Source organism: Lactuca saligna, chromosome 3 (genome assembly GCF_052625555.1).
Source record: "Lactuca saligna cultivar CGN05327 chromosome 3, ASM5262555v1, whole genome shotgun sequence".
Taxonomy (NCBI): domain Eukaryota; kingdom Viridiplantae; phylum Streptophyta; class Magnoliopsida; order Asterales; family Asteraceae; genus Lactuca; species Lactuca saligna.
Window position 1 is genome coordinate 24,413,895 of NC_136419.1, and position 19,388 is coordinate 24,433,282.

The 19,388-nt window shown below is 37.9% G+C and overlaps 1 protein-coding gene across 1 annotated transcript; it reads right to left on the bottom strand.

Annotated features, from left to right (window-relative positions):
- Nucleotides 1–16,240: 16,240 nt before the first annotated feature.
- On the bottom strand, nt 16,241–16,813 carry LOC145035270 (secreted RxLR effector protein 161-like). The gene has a single exon (XM_078983843.1). The coding sequence runs from the start codon at nt 16,811–16,813 to the stop codon at nt 16,241–16,243; it is 573 nt and encodes a 190-aa protein (XP_078839969.1).
- Between the last annotated feature and the right edge of the window lie 2,575 nt (nt 16,814–19,388).

Sequence of the window (19,388 nt, forward strand, 5' to 3'; positions counted from 1 at the left end):
GTGTAAGATGAAAGTGACTATACACTCACTTGATTTAACGATAATCGGACAACACTTCGTTTCTTAAAAGGATCATTTCCAATGTCTTTCCTCAATTTAAACAGTTAAAAATTATGTCTAAAGTTACCGATCAAATGGACATAACCTCTAATACAATTAATAATATTTCCCTTATAAAATAAATTATAACGAGAATAGTACCGAAAGTTTGCAATTGAATTTTTGACAAGGCTTGCTTCACTTTTTCTTCATGAGTAAAAAAATTCTCTGAGTCTAGTTATGTAGAAGTTGTTTATTTGGATGATAATATCACAAAAGGAGGACGTATTTATAGTATCACATAAACACTACATGAAAAAATTAAAAGATTTCTTTGTGAACAAGGAAATTTTGTTACGTTTAAATGGATAAGAATATAATACATCATACATGCTTAATCACCTCATATTAATTGGCACGTATCTTTTAAAATGCCACCATTATATTACGATGTTTCTTTTGCGATAATATCCCTTCCTCTTTTTATTTTGTTGATTAAGCTTCAAATAATAAATATACGAGGTGTGAAACCCGTATATTACACGGGTTGATTTAAAAAAAATTAAATATTAAAGTGTAAACATAAATTTTTTTTTTTAATGTATAACTTTAAAATAAAGAAGATACATATTTATTGCAATTTAATATCATATATATCATATTTAATACTTTACATATATAAGTATATGACTTTAATTTTAAAAATTGAAATAAACCAAAAATTGACAACTGGATAATATTTATTTCAAAAATACCACAAAATAACAAGTGTCAAAATTAATGAGAGGTTGACAAGTAGCAAAAAAACATTCATTTATTAAGGATGATATATCATATTTAATACTTTACATATATAAGTATATGACTTTAATTTTAAAAATTAAAATAAACCAAAAATTGACAAGTGGATAATATTTATTTCAAAAATACCATAAAATGACAAGTGTCAAAATTAATGAGAGGTTGTGGCAAAAAAATCTTCATTTATTAAAAAGGATTATTCATTCACCCTTACATTTATATGTATGGGTACAAATATCTACGTTTTTTTTTAATTAGATGTTATATATAAGTTAACATCTTATCTCTAATATGAACACATAAACTTTGTTTTTATTATCAAGTCCATACTTTATAAACTTTGTTTTTATTTTTATACTATCTAATATATATTATATGTTTTTATATAACATTAATATAATTGAAATACTCTTTAATATTTGTTTTCTACTTTTTTTTATATCCGATAATATTTTTTTGGATAAAATAAAAATAAGTTATTTTGAATGAGCTATTAGTAAATAATATTGAACCAATAAACTTTGTATTACGCTATTTATATTACACAAAAACATCCAAGGTTTCATATATGAAGTTTGAAATATTAAACATTGAAATTAAGAATGAAGATATACAAAATATATCATTATACATAAATGTCCTCAAAGAGTTTTAAAATAAGTCGATTAGTAAATATGATATTTAATTAATTACATATTTTGCAATGCATACGTTTGACTTTATGTTGGTGCGCTTAGAATTATCTTTCTTAATTTGTACCTAAAAAATAAGGTGAATATAAATATAAAATACAAATTACTAAGCATTAATATAAATAGTTAAAAAGGGTATGTGGATCTCTTGCCACCAGTTAAAGACGACATACATCTTTAGTTGTATTGATTCTTATGTAAAATTGTAGTAGTCATTCTATATACACCTTCTTTTCTAATTATATGCACTCTAGATAACAAACATAAAAAAAAAATGATAAACAAATATGATTAACCAAACATAAAAATGTTATCTTTATGTAAGAAAAATATTTTAGAACCAGTTTCTTATAAGGAAGCAATGGCAGGCCCAGAGGCTTCCAAGTGGAAAGAGGCAATGAATAGCGAGATAAGTCCATGTATGACAACCAAGTTTGGAATTTGATTGATAATGCACCAGGTCGTAAGACATTTGGTTGCAAATGGATCTTCAAGAAGAAGACATACATGGATGGGAATATACACACATTCAAGGCTAGACTGGTTGTGAAAGGTTTCACACAAACCCCAGGGGTTTACTATGATCAAACTATCTCGCCACTAGCGAAGATTAAATCTATTAGGATATTGCTCGCCATAGCTGCCTTTCATGACTATGAAATCTGGCAGATGGATGTCAAGACTGCTTTCCTTAATGGGAGGTTGGCTGAGGATGTTTACATGAATCAGCCAGAGGGTTTTGTCAATGCAAAGTTTCCTAATAGAGTGCGTAAGCTTGAGAAATCCATTTATGGATTGAAACAAGCATCTCGCAGCTGGAATCTTAGCTTCCATGAGAAAGTTAAAGAGTTTGGTTTCTCTAGAAGTGAAGATGAGTTTTGTGTGTATATCAAGGCTAGTGGGAGTATAGTAGCTTTTCTAGTGTTATATGTCGATGACATATTACTCATTGGTAACGACATTCCAACCTTGAACGAAGTTAAGTCTTGGCTTGGAAAGTGTTTTGCCATGAAAGACCTAGGAGAATCCGCCTATATTCTTGGGATTAGGATATTGAGAGATAGAAAGAAGAGACTAATTGGACTTAGTCAGAGCACATACTTGGATAAGGTACTAAAGAGATTTAGTATGGAAAATTCCAAGAAGGGAGAGCTACCTATCCAGAGCAACACAAAATTGAGTAAGACTCAATGCCCTAGTACAGATGAGGAAATAGTTGACATGAGTCGTGTACTTTATGCTTTCGCTGTCGGATCGATCATGTACGCGATGACATGTACTCGCCCTGATGTGGCCTTTGCTTTGAGCATGGTCAGTCGCTATCAGGGAAACCCAGGTAGAGCTTATTGGATACCGGTAAAGAATATACTCAAGTATTTGCGAAGAACAAAGGACTGGGTCCTTGTGCTTGGTGGCAATGATACTTTGAGAGTAGATGGTTACAGCGATGCCAACTTTCAAACAGATAGAGATAACTTCCATTCTCAATCTGGATGGGTATTTCTACTAAATGGAGGAGTGGTTTCTTGGAAAAGTTCCAAGCAAGATACGGTGGCTGATTTTACTTGTGAATTTGAGTACATAGCAGTGAGTGAAGCTTCTATAGAAGCAGCTTGGTTGAGGAACTTCATATGGGGATGTCGGAGTTGTTCCAACCATCCAGGAGCCTGTGGAACTGTTCTGCGAGAATGAGGGAGCGGTTGCCTTAACTAAGGAACCCAGAGACCATGGTAAGACCAGGCATACCGACAGAAAGTACCATTTTATCAAACATAGCGTAGAAGAAGGCCATCTTGTTGTAAAGAGGGTGTCATCTGAAGATAACCCAGCAGACCCCCTCACAAAGGGTCTAAGTAGGGCTAAGCATATTCAGCATGCTCGAAGCATAAGGCTAAAAGATGATATTAGTTTTAGTGGTTAGATTAGTCTAGTTCAGAAACTTGTTACAAAGTAAATGTAATTGACTTTTGGTGATTAAATAATAAAGTATTATTTATGAGTTTGTTTACTGCCTTTTGTCAATTTTTTATTATTGTGTTTCATATTTTGCATGTTTTTTCCCGAATAATATGATTGTTCAAACTCCACAGTTGCTCATACTTTTGGAAGTAAGTAGTGAATTAAGACTGTCATGAATTGGATTGCAGATTGTCTAAGGATAGACATAGCAATAGAATTGTTGCAATGTTCATGAGTACTCAGAGAGTGAGATTTGAGTATTGGATAAACCCACGCTTAGAGTATTAATTCATGGAATTCATCACGAGTAATAATGTGACGATAATATCTATGATCTTGAAATCGAGATATATGAGTTGTAATTTGCAAGTCGGCTATACATTGGTGATACGAAAACGCATCAGTAACTTGGTGTTATAAAATGTATTGTCATGGATGGTTTGATAAGTAAAAGATACAAGCATATGAGTCAATGCTTATTCTTTCCTTTTTCTTTAACGGGAAAAGCGATATCTGTGGGCCCCTCGATGATTTGGTGTTGACTTTTGTGTTGGGCCCATCCAGGACTGAATTGATGTGTTTGATTAGAAGTCCTATATCATCACAAATCAGAAATCGAGAAACATAGATTCTGGACAAAGAGATTGATTGTATTCCATGTCTTATGTCTAGGGATATCTAGTAGAATGAAGGGTCATGAGATCACTTATCTTAGGACACGTAACTGACTGGGTCAGAGTTCGGCAACAGCTTTTGGAAGCTACAATTTGCTGGTCAAATTTAGAAGTCATACTAGAAATTATAGTTACAGACTTATCCAAGTGGGAGACTGTTGGATTAGGTGTCTAAGCCCATAACTATAATTGGTATGTACTTGAATTGATAGAAACACGGTCCTTTTGGGTTGCCCTCAAACCTAGCAACCGGATAAGGAAATTATGAAAAGAGAGATATTAATTTATTATAAGATTAATAAATAAATATAAATGAATTTATTAATATGTTAAAAGATTAATATATTAATTAGAAATCATTATGTTTAATTAATAGTTAGCCAGAAATTAATCAGAATTAATTTTGGGGTTAAAAGTATTAATTATAAGGTGCATGGACTAGTTTGAAATTATCTAATAGTTGAGTGGAAGGCTCTATAACCCCCTTGGAAGAGGGTGGACGAAATCTATAGGGGAAACCCGAATGATTTTGTCCATGGGGGCTTGGATAAGGCCCTTGGGTTTGCTTAGGCCCTAAGCAAGGAGTATTAGGGTTTTTCCTAAACCCTAGACCCCTCATCTATGTAAGGAGCCTCCTGGTTCACATTTTGGCCACTCCTTCTTTTGAAGAAACCCTAGGCCGAGAATTGCATACTCCCTCCCTCTCTCTCATTTTTGTTTCCTTCTTGCTAGTTCTTGGGTGTGATTCCATTAGAGGCATTGCATTTATGGTGTTAAGCTTCCAAGGAAATCAAGATCAAGGTCAAGAGGATTATCAATTGTTTGATATAACAATTGAAAGGTATGTAATCCTTAAACCCTAGTTTTTTATTTTCTAAAATAGCCTCTCTCCTCTAGGGTTCTTGTTTTGCAATTCAAAGTTATATGCTCAATAGTTAAAACATAGATCCAAAGTAGGTTGCATGTGAACTTAGGAATTGTTTTTCTAGTTTATTTGTTTTACCTAAAACCCATCAAAGCTCCCTTATGGATCCTGTTCTAGTGGTACCAAAGTTGGTTTTGTTACTCCCTCTTCCAACCCAAAAGAAGCAGACTGCTTCTACTATCATGACAAAGGGAACTGGAAGCGAAGCTGCCCTAAATACTTGCAGGACATCAAGGATGGGAAGATAAGGCCCACCCATGCAGGTATTTATACTATTCTATCTAATAACTCATCACATGCTAATTCTTGGGTCCTAGATACAGGATTTGGTTTTCACATTTGTTCTGATTTGCAGGGTCTAAAAAGAAATAGGGATGTGGAGTACAGGAAGATAAACTTGATCATGGGGAATAGGAAAGTGTCAGTTGTCACAAATATTTTAGTTTATTCTTTATTGCTTAGTAGTGGGTTAGATTTAGATTTGAATAATTGTTGCTACTCGTACGATACAACGAAAAACATTATTTCTTTTCATGGTTTGTATAAACAAGGTTTTAGATTTTCATATAATAATGAAATTGGTTCTATTAATGCTTTTTATAATGGTAAATTTTATTTTGAAGCATTGCCTTGTAATGGTGTATATGAAACTGTGATGGATGTATACAACTTAAGAAATAATGTATTGCATATTGATTCTTCCAAAGGTTAGGAAAATGCATGCTTGTTGTATTGTCGTCTTGGACATGTCAACAAGAAGCGCATAGCTCAACTCCAAAAGGATGGAGTGTTGGAGTCATTTGACTTAATTTCAGATGACACATGTGAATCTTGTCTGCTTAGAAAGATGATCAAGTGAAAGAGGTGAGGGTTTGTTGGATCTCATACACACCATTATGTGTGGACCATTCAGATCCGCCACAAAGGATGCAAACCACTTCGATGTGACTTTTACTGATGACTACAAGAGATATGGGTATATCTACTTAATCAAATATAAGTCAGAAACCTTTGAAAAGTTCAAAGAGTTTAATCAAGAAGTGGTTGAATCAGCTAGGCAGGAAGATGAAGATGCTCCGATCCAACTGAGGTGGAGAATCACCTAGGACACCACAACTTAATGGTGTGGCTGAAAGGCACAATCGAACCATTTTGGACATGGTTAATTTCATAATGAGTCGAGCTTCGTTACCTATATCATTCTTGGGGTATGCCTCAAGGATTGCCGCCCATATCCTTAATCTAGTCCCAACTAAGAAGGTTACCAAAACACCTCACGAGATGTGGACAAGGAAGGTTCCCTCGTTAGAAGATATCAAGGTTTTGGGTTGTGAGGCTTTCGTAATACAAGAGACTCACGAAAAGCTTGAGACTCATAGTGAGCGTTGTATTTTCATCGGTTATCCACAAAAATTCTTTGAATATCTCTTCTATAGACTGAGTGACAACGTTGACTTCATTGGGAATAGAGGGGTTTTCCTAAAGAGAGAAATCATATGCCAAGAGGACAGTGGGAGGGAAATTGACCTTGGAAAGCTTCAACAGTTAAGTGATGAAGTAACCTCAAACAATTGCACTCAACACGGGGAGGAAACGCCTGTTGAACCAGTTGACGAGTCCTTATATCTGAAACATTCCAGTAGAGTTAGAATGGCACCTGAGTTTTATGGTTTCCATATTACTACAGATTGTGATACATTCATCAGTGATAGTACACTGGTAAATTTGGATGAACCTAACAACTACAAGGAAGCCATGGTGGGTCCCGAGTCTGCAAAATGGAAAGAGGCGATGGAAAACGAGATTTAGTCCAAGTATGATAATCAAGTGTGGAATTTAGTTGACAATGTACCAGGTCATAATATGGTCGGATGCAAATGGATCTTCAAGAAGAAGACCGACATAGATGGGAAAGTACACACATATAAGGAGAGATTGGTTGCGAAGGGCTTTACTCAAACTCATGGAGTTGACAATGACGAGACCTTCTCACCAGTAGCAAAGATTAAATCTATAAGGGTTTTGCTAGTCATAGCTACATTTCATGATTATGAAATATGGAAAATGGATGTCAAAACCACTTTCCTAAATGGGAAGTTGGTTGAAGATGTTTACATGAGTCACCCATAGGGTTTTGTCGATGCGAAGTACCCTAATAGAGTGTGTAAGCTTGAGAAATCCATTTATAGATTGAAACAAGCATCTCGTAGATGGAATCTTTGTTTCGATGAGAAAGTCAAAGAGTTTGGATTTTCGAGAAGCTAGGATGAGCCCTGTGTGTATGCCAAGGCTTGTGGGAGTATAGTTAGCTTTCTGGTATTGTATGTAGATGACATACTTCTCATAGGAAACAACATTCCAACCATGTAGGAGGTTAAGTCCTGGCTTGGAAAGTGTTCCGTTATGAAGGACCTCAGGGAAGCTGCTTACTTTCTAGGGATAAGGATATTGAGAAATAGGAGTAAAAGACTAATATGACTTAGTCAAAGTACCTACTTGGACAAATTATTGAAACGTTTTAGCATGGAGAATTCTAGGAAAAGAGAATTGCGTATCCAGAGCAATAGAAAAATGAGTAAGACTCAGAGTCCGACTACCGGTGCCGAGACAGCAGAGATGAGTCGGGTACCACAAGCTTCGCAGTGGGCTCGATCATGTACGTTATGACATGTACTCGCCCTGATGTGTGTAATGTCCGGTTCCTGGTATATATTTTAAATAAGAATTATGCATTTTTATACTGGGAGTCGACGAGTTGGAGGCCCCAAACTCATCGAGTAAGGGCGGATCTTGGTCGCAGGTAAAGGAGTCTACTCGACGAGTCGGGATCCCCGACTCGATGAGTAGAGTTGTCTGAATGAAACCCTAAATTTTAGGGTTTACACCCTATTTAAACACCTTATATGGGCTCCACTCCAGCCTACATCACCTCCAAACCCTATTCCTGAAACCCTAATCAACTTTTGAGTGTTCTTGAGCTGTTTTGTGCCATTTTGTGATTTGAAGCTTGAAGAAGGAAGGAAAGGCTTGGAGATTCAAGAAGAAGTTAGTAGATCCAGAGCTTAGGTTTCTTTTCCAGCTTGTTTGAGGTAAAAGCCTAAAACTTGGCTTTCCATCAGTTAGATCTTTTTTTGGGCCATTTCCAAGTCACTTTCAGGACTTGAGTGCAAATTAGAGTGATGACTTCAGATCTGAGAACATTTGAGCTCAGGAAGCTTAAAGTTGCCACCTTTATTGAGCTATAGCCCTATCCCATGCATTAGAACTCCTTTATGGCTTAGTTTTGGTGTATGCCCATGCGTGCACGTAAAGTTTGTAACTTTACGTGTTATATCGACCCTAGGAGGTCAGATCTATGCTTTAGATGCAATAAGCCCGACCAAAATCGACTGGATAGACTTGGACTTTGGGGACTCGATGAGTCATTCATGGGACTCGACGATTCAGGTTGTGGTTTCCGAATCTTTTTTGTTTCTGAACAATCTGGTTTGAGTCTAAAAGAGGACTCACCAAAATGGGTATGATTATGGACATGAAAATTAAAAACTCGACAAGTTCAAGGATGATCTCGACGAGTTGAAAGCAAATGTCCCGACTGTTATGAAGAAAAACTTGACGAGTTCACGGAAGAACTTGGCGAGTCAAGGGATAAACATCCCAAATGATATGAAGTAGTACTTGACGAGTTCAAGGATGAACTCGGCGAGTCATGAGTACAAGTTCCCAATTCTGTATTAAGGCGACCTCGATGAGTTCAAGGAGAACTCAGAGAGTTAACAGGAAAAGTCCCAACTATGTAGGAGGAACTCGACGAGTTCATTAAAGGCTTGACAAGTAGGACCGAAGTTCTAAAATTTTGTGGAATATGGAACTCGACGAGTTGGTGGACCAACTCGGCCAGTTGAGTCAACCAGATGTTGACTTTGACCAGGGTGTTGACCTTGACATTGACTTTGACCTGGGTTGACCCTTGAAAGGGTTATGAGTATGAAAGGGTAATTAAGGAAGATCGTTGTGTGTAGAAGTTTGAGAGGAGTTGATCCCAACAGCGAGGAAAGTTCAACTACTACATGACATTGAGGTGATTTACCTTCCGGTAGAAGTGGGACTAAGGCACCAAGGCCAGCCCACTAGTAAGAGTTATAGTAGAGATGATTGTCTTTGTGATAATTATCTGGTATGTTGGTATCTGTTATGATTATGTGCTAGTATGTTATGATGTTATTTGATATGCGATAGGAGGGGTAGGATAGACCCTAGTACCGGTCGAGAGGGCCGAAGGGGTATGCCAGCACCCAGATCTGCTAGGCAATATATGACTTATATATTTTTGCACTAGGATGCTATGTGGTAGAGTAGGGGTGAAATAGTCCTTGGTACCGGTTGAAAGGACCAAAGGGGTAGGATAGCACCCTGATATGCTAGGCAAGGTACCGATCGAAAGGACCGAAGGGGTAAGATCGTACCATGATATACTAGGAAAGGTACAAGTCGACAGGACCGAAGGGGTAGGCCAGCACCCTGATATGCTAGGCAAGGTATTGGTTGACATGACCGAAGGGGTAGCTAGTACCTAGATATGTTAGATAGTATGTGCTATGTATGGTATGTGGTATGATAGGGATACTCACTAAGCTTTGTGCTTACAATCTTTAGTTTTTTTTTTTCATGTACCTCTTCATCGAAGGTTAAGGAGTCGGCACGGTAACAACACATCACGCACACATGATTTCTGCGTTATAAGATTATTGGGGTTCTACTCTGACATTGTTACTATTTTACGATATGGTTTTAAGATATATGACTATGGTTTTATGAAATAAAGTGACTTGATGACATTTTCTTATAACTATTTTTATAAATCATTTTATAAATATGATATTTTTGGTCTTGAAAATTGGGATGTTACAAGTCGGTATCATATCCTTAGTTTGAGGGATTTGAACACATTCTTGGGAGTCTCTGAACTCAAATCGAGGATTTGAAATATTTTCACGTGAAAATAGTTTTTCCAAAAGTTAAAGTAAAGAGTTTTGAGAAAGAACAAGGTGTGTGATGCGTATAACCAGCCAATCTCAAGTAAGTTTTCCCTAAGATATCCCTACATTTTATGCTATGATATGATATGATTATGAGAACTTCATGCTAGATTAGGGCTAGTGATCTAGGAAGGATGCCTTTTATGCCTACTATATGATTATGAGAACTGCACGCTAGATTAGGGCCAATAATCTAGGAAGATGCCTGATATGCCTGTTGTATGTGCTTGTTGAGAGAAAAACTTGACACACACTTGAACAAACGTTAGAACAAGTATAGTTGTGGAATAGTTTATCTCAAAGGATAAAAAACGCTCAGCAATAATAGTAGTTAGAGTTAGATAATTAGTGAGTTAGTTACGGAAATGTAAAGGAAATATAAAAGACAACAGGTATTATATCAAGTGTAAACTTAAGTTGATTCACAACAAGGAATGCATTCAAACCAAGTTAGTAAGTGAGATCAAACTTAGTAAAAAAGACACTAGTGACTTGCTCCGAAGAGAGATGGTGTTCAGTTGTATCAAGATAAACTTTGAAGATAAGAAAGAGATGAGAGAAATAACACAACGGTTGAATTGCAAGATGCGATGTGTTTTTTTCAGTTGTTGGTTGTAATAAATGAGAAAGAATGAGCTCTATTTATAGAGACTCACAGATTACATTAGTGTTATCTGTTAAGAGTATCCATGCATGGCATACTGGACAAAAGAGTGTATACTAAGACAGACAGATAAAAGACTAATCTAAAAATGTAAGATAGTGAATGCGGATGATGATGACTGCTGATGCGATAGCTAATGATGACTGTGGATCTTGAGAGTTGTAGTAGACGAAGTTTAAGAGGGTCACTTCCATGATTCAAAATTTCCCCCTAAATGACCTCTCCAACTTTCCTTCATTTATTAAGTTCAAGGAACTTGATGAGAATCCACCAAAATTTTCTAACACTTTCCATCCATGTGATCCTCCTTAGAATTTCAAATATGACTTCAGTAGTGGTGTGTTTGGATTTTTCCACTGCGGTTTTGGAAACATTGAGTTGCTTCCTTGTGAGTCGATGCATTACGGTCTTAGGGATGAAATACTTGATTTCATTGTCCCTACGTTTGAAAATAATTCGAAGGTCATGATAATTGGTTGCGCCAAGAGATCTTTCTTGGAATCCTTCGGTAAGAATTGGGGCAGGATCAAGTGGTAGTAGATCAAACTTCTTTGCAAGAACCGGGTGAATATCTATATCAATTTTGGCAAAGTCCCAGAGAGTTTCCTTGAGAAAAGTATTTGCCCTCTCTAGTGCTATCGTCATCTTTGGATATTTTTCAACTATTTTCTGGAACACCTTAGCTATCAGGAAGACTTCTTCTGGATTCATGCATGGGAAGTCAGCTTGGGTGCGGTCATAGTCTTGATTCCTTCTTGTAAGGGTATATTGGATGAAGTCAGCTTTCATGAATTTCCGTGGCTTGAAGTTCTTGACTACGGATGGTCTATCATTTGACCAGATTTTCTTTATTGAGGAAGCATGTTTAGCATGGAAACGATTGAGTCTTTCGAATTCCATGGGCAGTCTTTCATGATCAGGTATGCTGCGATTAAAGGGATCAAATACAGTGAAGTATTTAGCATTGGGAGAGATTGGAATATCCTAGTAACCGTCTGGTGGTGGTTCAGCAAAAGTAAGGTAGGGTTTGTAATCATCATCCAGTAGTCTTCGATGGGGGTTAATCCAAGAATTGATCAATGATTCATCCATGACGGTGTTGAAACTGTATTCTCTCCAGACTAGTTCAACAAATTTAGCTGCTTTCCAATTAGCTTTTTTCTGTTTTGTAGCGGGAGAGTCATTGGAGCTTGCATATGACATGTAGGAAGCCAAAATTTTGAAGTAGGGAGGTGTTAACGGTTGTTCAAGAGAAGGAAGGATTTTCTATTGCGGTGGTGACTGATGGCTTGGACTCTTGTGAAGAAATGGTTGTGGTGACGGTTGAGGAGTTGGAGTTTTTTCTTGAGAATTTGGTTGTTGCAGTGGTGATTGATTCAGATGTTGGTCTTCTTCTTTACTTCTGCCTATTGAGGGAGACATTCCAGGAGCTTCCTCTAGCCATGACTTCATACCATCAATTTTCGAACAGGCTTCGTTGAATTAGGCCTTAAGTGCACCAGCCAGTTGCTGATTGTTAGGGATAGTGGTGTTGAAATGAAGCCGATGAACCTCCTTGGTAAGATTTAGGATTTCAGGACTATAAAAGCTTGTAGTCAGGGAGCGTCGAAGATGTTTGATGGTGGATTGCAGTTCAGAGATGGTTGATTCATATGCTTGATGAGTTTCTTCGATAAGTTTCTTGCAATGGATGGACTGCTCAGCAATGGTGGATTGAAGGTCTGTTTTGATTGCAGATACCTCAGAGATGAGGCGCTCTGCAGTTTCCATAAACTGCTTGTGATCAGCCTATCGAGTGTTGTCAAGAGACCGAATCATCATTTCCACCTTGAGAGAGATCCTCTCAGCAACTAACCTTTCACGTGTTTCCAATCGTTCAATTCTTTTAATCAACGATTGTCGTCCTGGAAGATCTTCAGGTTGCGGTTGGGTAGGCTTCAAGGCAGTAAGTATCTGATCTACCTTGGCTTGCAGATTCAGAAATTCTTTCCTTGAAAAAGCTATATTCTTTTTCTTTTTCTTCTCTTTAGGCTTGGAAGTAGAGTGTTAAGAGACACTGGAAACTTCTTCTTCATCAAAGATCATAAGATCATCTGAAAGAGTAGGTTGATTTACCTTATTGATGTCATAGTCATCATATCCAAAGGTTGGTCCAGAGCTGACTTCAATGGCTGTTCCTTCTTCTTATGATTCTAGAATTTTGTAGGTTGGAGTGGGCTTTGATGGACCGTCATCAGCAGTTGCAGCTTGAGCCTTGCGGATTGTTTCGGCCATTTCGCCCATCCAGTCTTGAACTTTGCAAATTGTAGTGACTGTGTTTGCATTGTTGATGGAGTCTGCCTAATACTTTGCCATGAAGAGAATTTCCTGTTGTTTCTGTTGAAGCTGTTTTGTTTGACGAGCCTTTCTTGCTTGAAATTCCCTAAGGAAAGCGGCATATTTTTGTGCTTCAGTTTCATTGATGGGTTGATACGTACCCGATGATTCGTTGAGATCTATTCTGTCAATTCCTTTAAAACACACTGAGGTTTCCCTCGGGTTCACGGATCCTTGCATATTTGTGCTCACCGTGCCTAAACAAGCTGGAAAAGGTGTAAGCAGAGTAAGATTTTCTAAGCTTCCTCGGTCTCCTTGACCCGTGGTCATGTATGGCCTCAGCTCAGTTCTGGCATGAGCAAAAGAAGTGCTCTGCATTTAGGATAGTGTTTGAAGTGTTTGAGTAACAGACAAAAGAATGGAGTTCAACTCCTCAGGAGAAAAGAAATGTAGATGGGAAGCCCTGGAGACCATAGGGCGGGAACCAGTTCCATCCCCTTCGGAGTGAGCTGGGGGTGAGTCTCCACGTTTAGCTGAAATAGACACACTTTTTGTATCTGAGTGGTATTGGATGGTTGATTCGAATGGGTATATGGCTACACCAAGGACTATCGGAGCCTTTTGAGAGGCTGCTGTAAGATTCGGTCATGCATATGGCCAATATTATGGGTTTTCTGTTTCTTGAGTATGGCAATGGGACCTTGATCGTTATCAGAATCACTCAGAAGTTCCACAGAGGGAGATTGAGCTTGGTTGTGATCTGATTCGTCATCTAAATGAGCAATTTGAACATGTTTCCTTTTCTTTGATGCTTTTTTTTCTTGGGAGAGGCTTTCTTCTTTGTGGGGGTGGTATGTTTCTTAGAGATGTTGCGGGGTCCCTTGTTGGCTTTAACCAACTGCTTAAGCCTTTTGGCTAACGGAAGATGTGAGGTAGTAGTAGCTGGATTTGTGGTGCTTTCAGGTTGAGTGGTTTTGGTAGAATATACAATTTGTTGAGTGGGAAGAGGTGGGGTAGGAAGGTATGGGTCAATACCTTCCATAGCCTCTATATGATTAGTGACATCCGCAGTTTCAAGGCCGACCGTAGTCAAGATGTGGATAGGTAAACGTCGAATAGGGCCAAAAATTTATTGGTCTTTAGAAGGAGTGTACCTTTTGAGATATTTGGTGACGAAGAAGTCAATATCATTGCCCATGCTGAGTTTTGCATCTGCATGAAGATCCGAGATGCAAAGAGACCACAACCTTGCAAAAGTGAGCTCGGTTGGATTTACTTTGACACTTTCCTTAAGAATGTACTGCAAGAAATCATCACATAAGATCTGACCATAGTTGACATCGTGACCAGTGAAGATACTCCATACAAGATTTGGAAGCTTGAGACCCATATTATCAGTGCCTCCGGTCCGTCTAGACAGACTCCGGATCAAGAAATGGCAATCAAATTGCCATACCGCAGGCAACTAGTTGTTCTTGAACTCGTTGATCCCTTTCAATTTCTTTTGGTGTCTCATCTGATAGAGAGCAGAGAAGATGTATGTGACACTTGGAGTGAAGATTTTAGTTGAAGGATGCACAAGCAGGTTGATGGCAGTAAGAAATTTCTCCTTGGTCAAAATAACAAGAGAATCATTCACAAGATTCAGATGCACCTCTTGGAGATTGTTAAGAGGGCGATAGGCAGAGAAGGCGCATTTGTAAAGTGTCGATAGTGGAACAATATCAGTGAAGGTATCGAAAGGACCAAATAGAGGATGATTCTTCAAGAACTTGATCATTAGCTTGATTGGCTCATTGTAGAAAGACTGCACATCAAAAACTACCCTAAAAGTACTTGAAGCAATTGATGGCATTGCGTTCCTTGAAGCGGATTCGGAACCAGTCAATTAAACAGTGGCAAATGCATTGGATTGTTTATTTGAGATGTTTGATTTCACCATTTTCAAAAAAGTTTGAAGAAGAAGAAGAAGACCGTCTTAGAGGGTTCAGAAAGCGTAAAGCTTTCTTGGGAAGAAAAGAAAGATTTGATAGGGGCGGATTTGAAATTGTTATTGGATTTACCCTAATTAAAGAATAAGGGTAAAAACATTTGGTTTTTATTTTGATTAAGGAAATCAATTCCATCCACTCATGTTTTAATGAAAGTTTTTATAATTTTTTTTTTATATATTAAGAAAAATGGAGCATTAAATGATGTGTCAGACCCTGTTGCCCCACGTCTGAAAAACGTGTGGTGAGGGGGTCGATCCGTTGGATAAAGTAGAGGTTGAAACAGATTAGACGTTTTGGGGGTAGAAGAAGGGACAATTTAAGAAAAAAGATTTCTTAAAAGATTTCTTTTATGGAAAACTGTTCTTTTTGTTATCATACCCAAAATGGGACTGATACAGGTTTATTTAAAAGAATGAAACAGTGATGTGCTGCTAAAATAATGTTGATTTTTTTTAGAATGTTTTTCCTATTTAATGAAGGATCATTAAATAGCATACCAAGTTTCAGTTATTTAAGAAGTGATTGAAAGTGCAGTTAATGTCATTGCGGATGGAGTGATCACTGCAGGTTGAGCATTCATTACAGATTGTTTTTTTTTTTTGGTTTTTTTTTTTTAGTGCTGTAGATGAGAAGGACTGCAGTAGAATAACTGAGGAGCACACTTGAACAGAGTCAGAAATAACAACATTAAGGACCTCGAGGATATATATATATATATATATATATATATATATATATATATATATATATATATACATACATATATATATATATATACATACATACATACATATATATATATATATGATATATCGTTGCGGTACAATATGTGTACTGGAGTACATAAATATACTGCAGTACCTAAAATATCCAGCAACTATGTATAATACTTATATCCAAATAGGATTGCAAGCAGAGCCCAAGAGAGGTTTGTGGTACCTATCAATTCAAAAAGAATTGTAGGTCCAGATTCATCATTCCTAACATTTGTAAGAAAGTGTTGAATTTGGCAGAGTCAAGTGCCTTTGTGAATACATCAGCAATCTCTTCATTAGTATTGACAAAAATTAGTTCAATGTTACCTTTCAAGATGTGATCTTTGATAAAGTAATAACGTAGTTCAATGTGCTTTATCTTCTAGTGATGAATAGGATTGTGAGAAATTGCTATGGCACTTTCTAATTCACAATAAATTGGTATCCGCAGCATTCTGTACCCGTAGTCCATGAGTTGCGTTTTCATCCACAAGACTTGTGAACAACAGTTGGCTGCGGCCACATACTCAGCTTCTGCGATAGACAGTGAGACACAACTTTGTTTCCTTGAAGACCAGTTGACAAGTCTTCCACCCTGAAATTGACATCCACTAGAAGTACTTCTGCGATCCAAACGACATCCGACATGATCCGCATCAATAGATGCTTGTAGACTGAAGTCATTCCTTGCGGGATACCAAAGACCAAGAGCTTTGCTCCCCTTCAAGTATCTTAGAATCTGCTTGGCTGCAGTCATGTGTGACACTTTTGGGTTAGCCTGATACCTTGCACATACGCCTGTTTCAAATATAATGTCCGGTTTACTTGCAGTGAGGTACATCACATAACCAATTATCCCTCGATAAGTTTTGAGATCCACTGATTCTCCGGATGGATCAGCAGAAATATTGTGACCGAAGGCCATGAGAACCTTAGCTGAGGAACAGTTATCCATTAAGTATTTCTTCAGTATTTCAGAGGTGTATTTCTCTTGATGGATGAATATCCATTGAGGGATCTATTTGATTTGAAGTCCTAGAAAGAAATTAATCTCTCTATTCATGCTCATCTGAAATTTGTTGGTTATGAGCTTGGCAAAATCATCCACCATCCCCTGATCTGTACATCCGAAGATGATATCATCCACATATATTTGTACAAGCATAAGGTGATTACCATTTGATTTTCTAAAAAGAGTGTGATCAATCATTCCTCTCTTATAGCCAGACGTCACAAGAAAATCTGAGAGAGTCTCATACCACACCCTTGGATCTTACTTTAAACCGTAAACTGCTTTCTTGAGCTTGTAGCAATGATTTGGGAATTCAAGGCATTCGAATCCTAGAGGTTGCTGAAGATACACTTCCTCTTTCAACTCGCCATTAATGAATGCACTCTTGACATCCATCTGATGTACTTTAACGTTCTTGTGAGATGCATAAGCTAGAAAGATGCGTATAGCTTCCATTCTGGCTATCGGGCCATATGTTGCATCATAATCAACTCCTTCTAATTGACTACAACCCTTAGCAACTAGCCTTTCCTTGTTTCTGACTACCACACCAGATTCATCCAGCTTGTTCTTGTACACCCATCTAGTACCAACAATGGTGTGACCTTGCGGTTTTGGAACGAATTGCCACACATTATTTCGTTCAAATTCTGCTAATTCTTCTTGCATCGCAGTAATCTAGTCAGGATCCACTAGAGCTTCTTTGATTGTTCGGGGCTCGACAATGGACATGAATGCTGCGTAGTGACAGTGATCTGATAAATCTTGTGAAGATCACGTTTGAATGCCTGCTGATGGGTTGCTAATGATTTGATCCAGTGGGTGGTTCTTTGTCCATACATGAAGACGGGGTTGTAGATGATCAGCAGCTACGGTAGAGGGAATGTATTCAATGTCAGAAGATTTTGTGGTTGGAGATGGAAGTTCCTCTTGGACTTGAGAACATCATGCAGAGTCATCTTGGACTGTTAGAGTGAAATTAACATTTTATTGTGTAGTTGGGAGAGGTTCCTCCTGGACTGTGGATGGGAAATCTTCTGGAACCTGAGAAGGTTCCCTTTGGATTTATGGAAAAGTGAAAACTCTTGGGTCTGATCTGGTGTCAATAGTCTCTATGTTTTCATCATCTAAGTCAAACGAAACGTTTGATGGTTGCGATTCTTTGCGGAGAGACGGAGTTGCATCGACTAGTACTGGAATCTCGATGGTTGTCGTATGATCCGGAGTTGAGTTTTCCCCTTCAACCAGCGAGGTGGAAGTATTTAAAGACACATCATCGGATAACATAGGACCAGATACTTCAGCATGTTGCATTTGGGCTTCTGGAGAAGCAAGAACTTCGGATAGCTTAGCAGTCTCTAATGGATCAAAGAGATCATCATAGTTAACTGTAACTATGTTTAAAGGACCCGAAGAGTTAGGAAGATCACATTCCAAGATTGCTTTGGTTTCGGTGGAGGGAGCAGTGTTGCGGACATAGTAATCTTCGAAACTTACGTCAAAGATCTCGAGTATTAGTCTCGTACGTCGTATGAAAACACGATATGCTACCTTGTTGGTTGAGTAGCCAAGGAAGATGCCGTCATCAGATTTAGGTGCAAATTTGTTGAGATGATCTTGATTGTTGATCACAAAACATATGCACCCAAATATATGGAAAAATCGGACATTAGGATTTATGTTGTTGAGACCCTCATATGGTGTTTTGCTGAGATGTTTACACACTATGCTGCTGTTATGTACGAAGCATGCAGTGGCCACTACTTTGGCCCACAAGTATAGAGGAAGATTTGCAAAGTTGAGCATTGATCTGGCTGCTTCCACTAGAGTTGTATTTCTTCTCTCTACAACTCTATTCTGTTGCGGGGTATAAGGAGCTGAGAAATTTTGACTTATACCCTTGGACACCAAGAAATTATTTAGAAGATGATTTGTGAACTCAATTCCATTGTCGCTGTAGATACGACGCACTGGTAGTTTGATTTGAAGCTCAATCTCCTTGATGAAGTTGATGAACACCTGCGGTGTTTCTGACTTGAGTCGAAGAAAGAAGACCCATGTGAAATGTGTGAAGTCATCCACTATAACCAATATGTATTTCTTGTGGTGGATACTGGCTATGGTAGATGGACCGCAGAGATCAATATGGAGAAGTTCTAGTGGTTCTGAGATGAAGGATTCGATCACCAAAGGATGACTTGCTTTGGACTGCTTGCCACTCTCACAGGTAGGGCAGATAGTGTCATTGTGAAACTTCAGGATGGAGAGGCTACGGAAAAGTTCCCTTGTGACTAGGTTGTTGATGTACCAGAAGTTGAGATGAGCAAGCATGCGGTGCCAGATCCAGCTTACTACGGATAATGCTTTTGATAGGAAGCATAGCTGTGGTTTGCCGATGATCAGAGAGACATTCAGGGGATACATAGTACCTTCAGATCTAGATTTGATCAGGAAAGTGATCCTATCACTTGTCATTATGTAGCAGAAATGGTCATCAAGTTTAACCCGATGGCCTACC

Bases quoted from the DNA above. Each gene is read 5' to 3' on its own strand.
- LOC145035270 (XM_078983843.1), bottom strand. From the start codon at position 16,813: ATGGATAACTGTTCCTCAGCTAAGGTTCTCATGGCCTTCGGTCACAAT.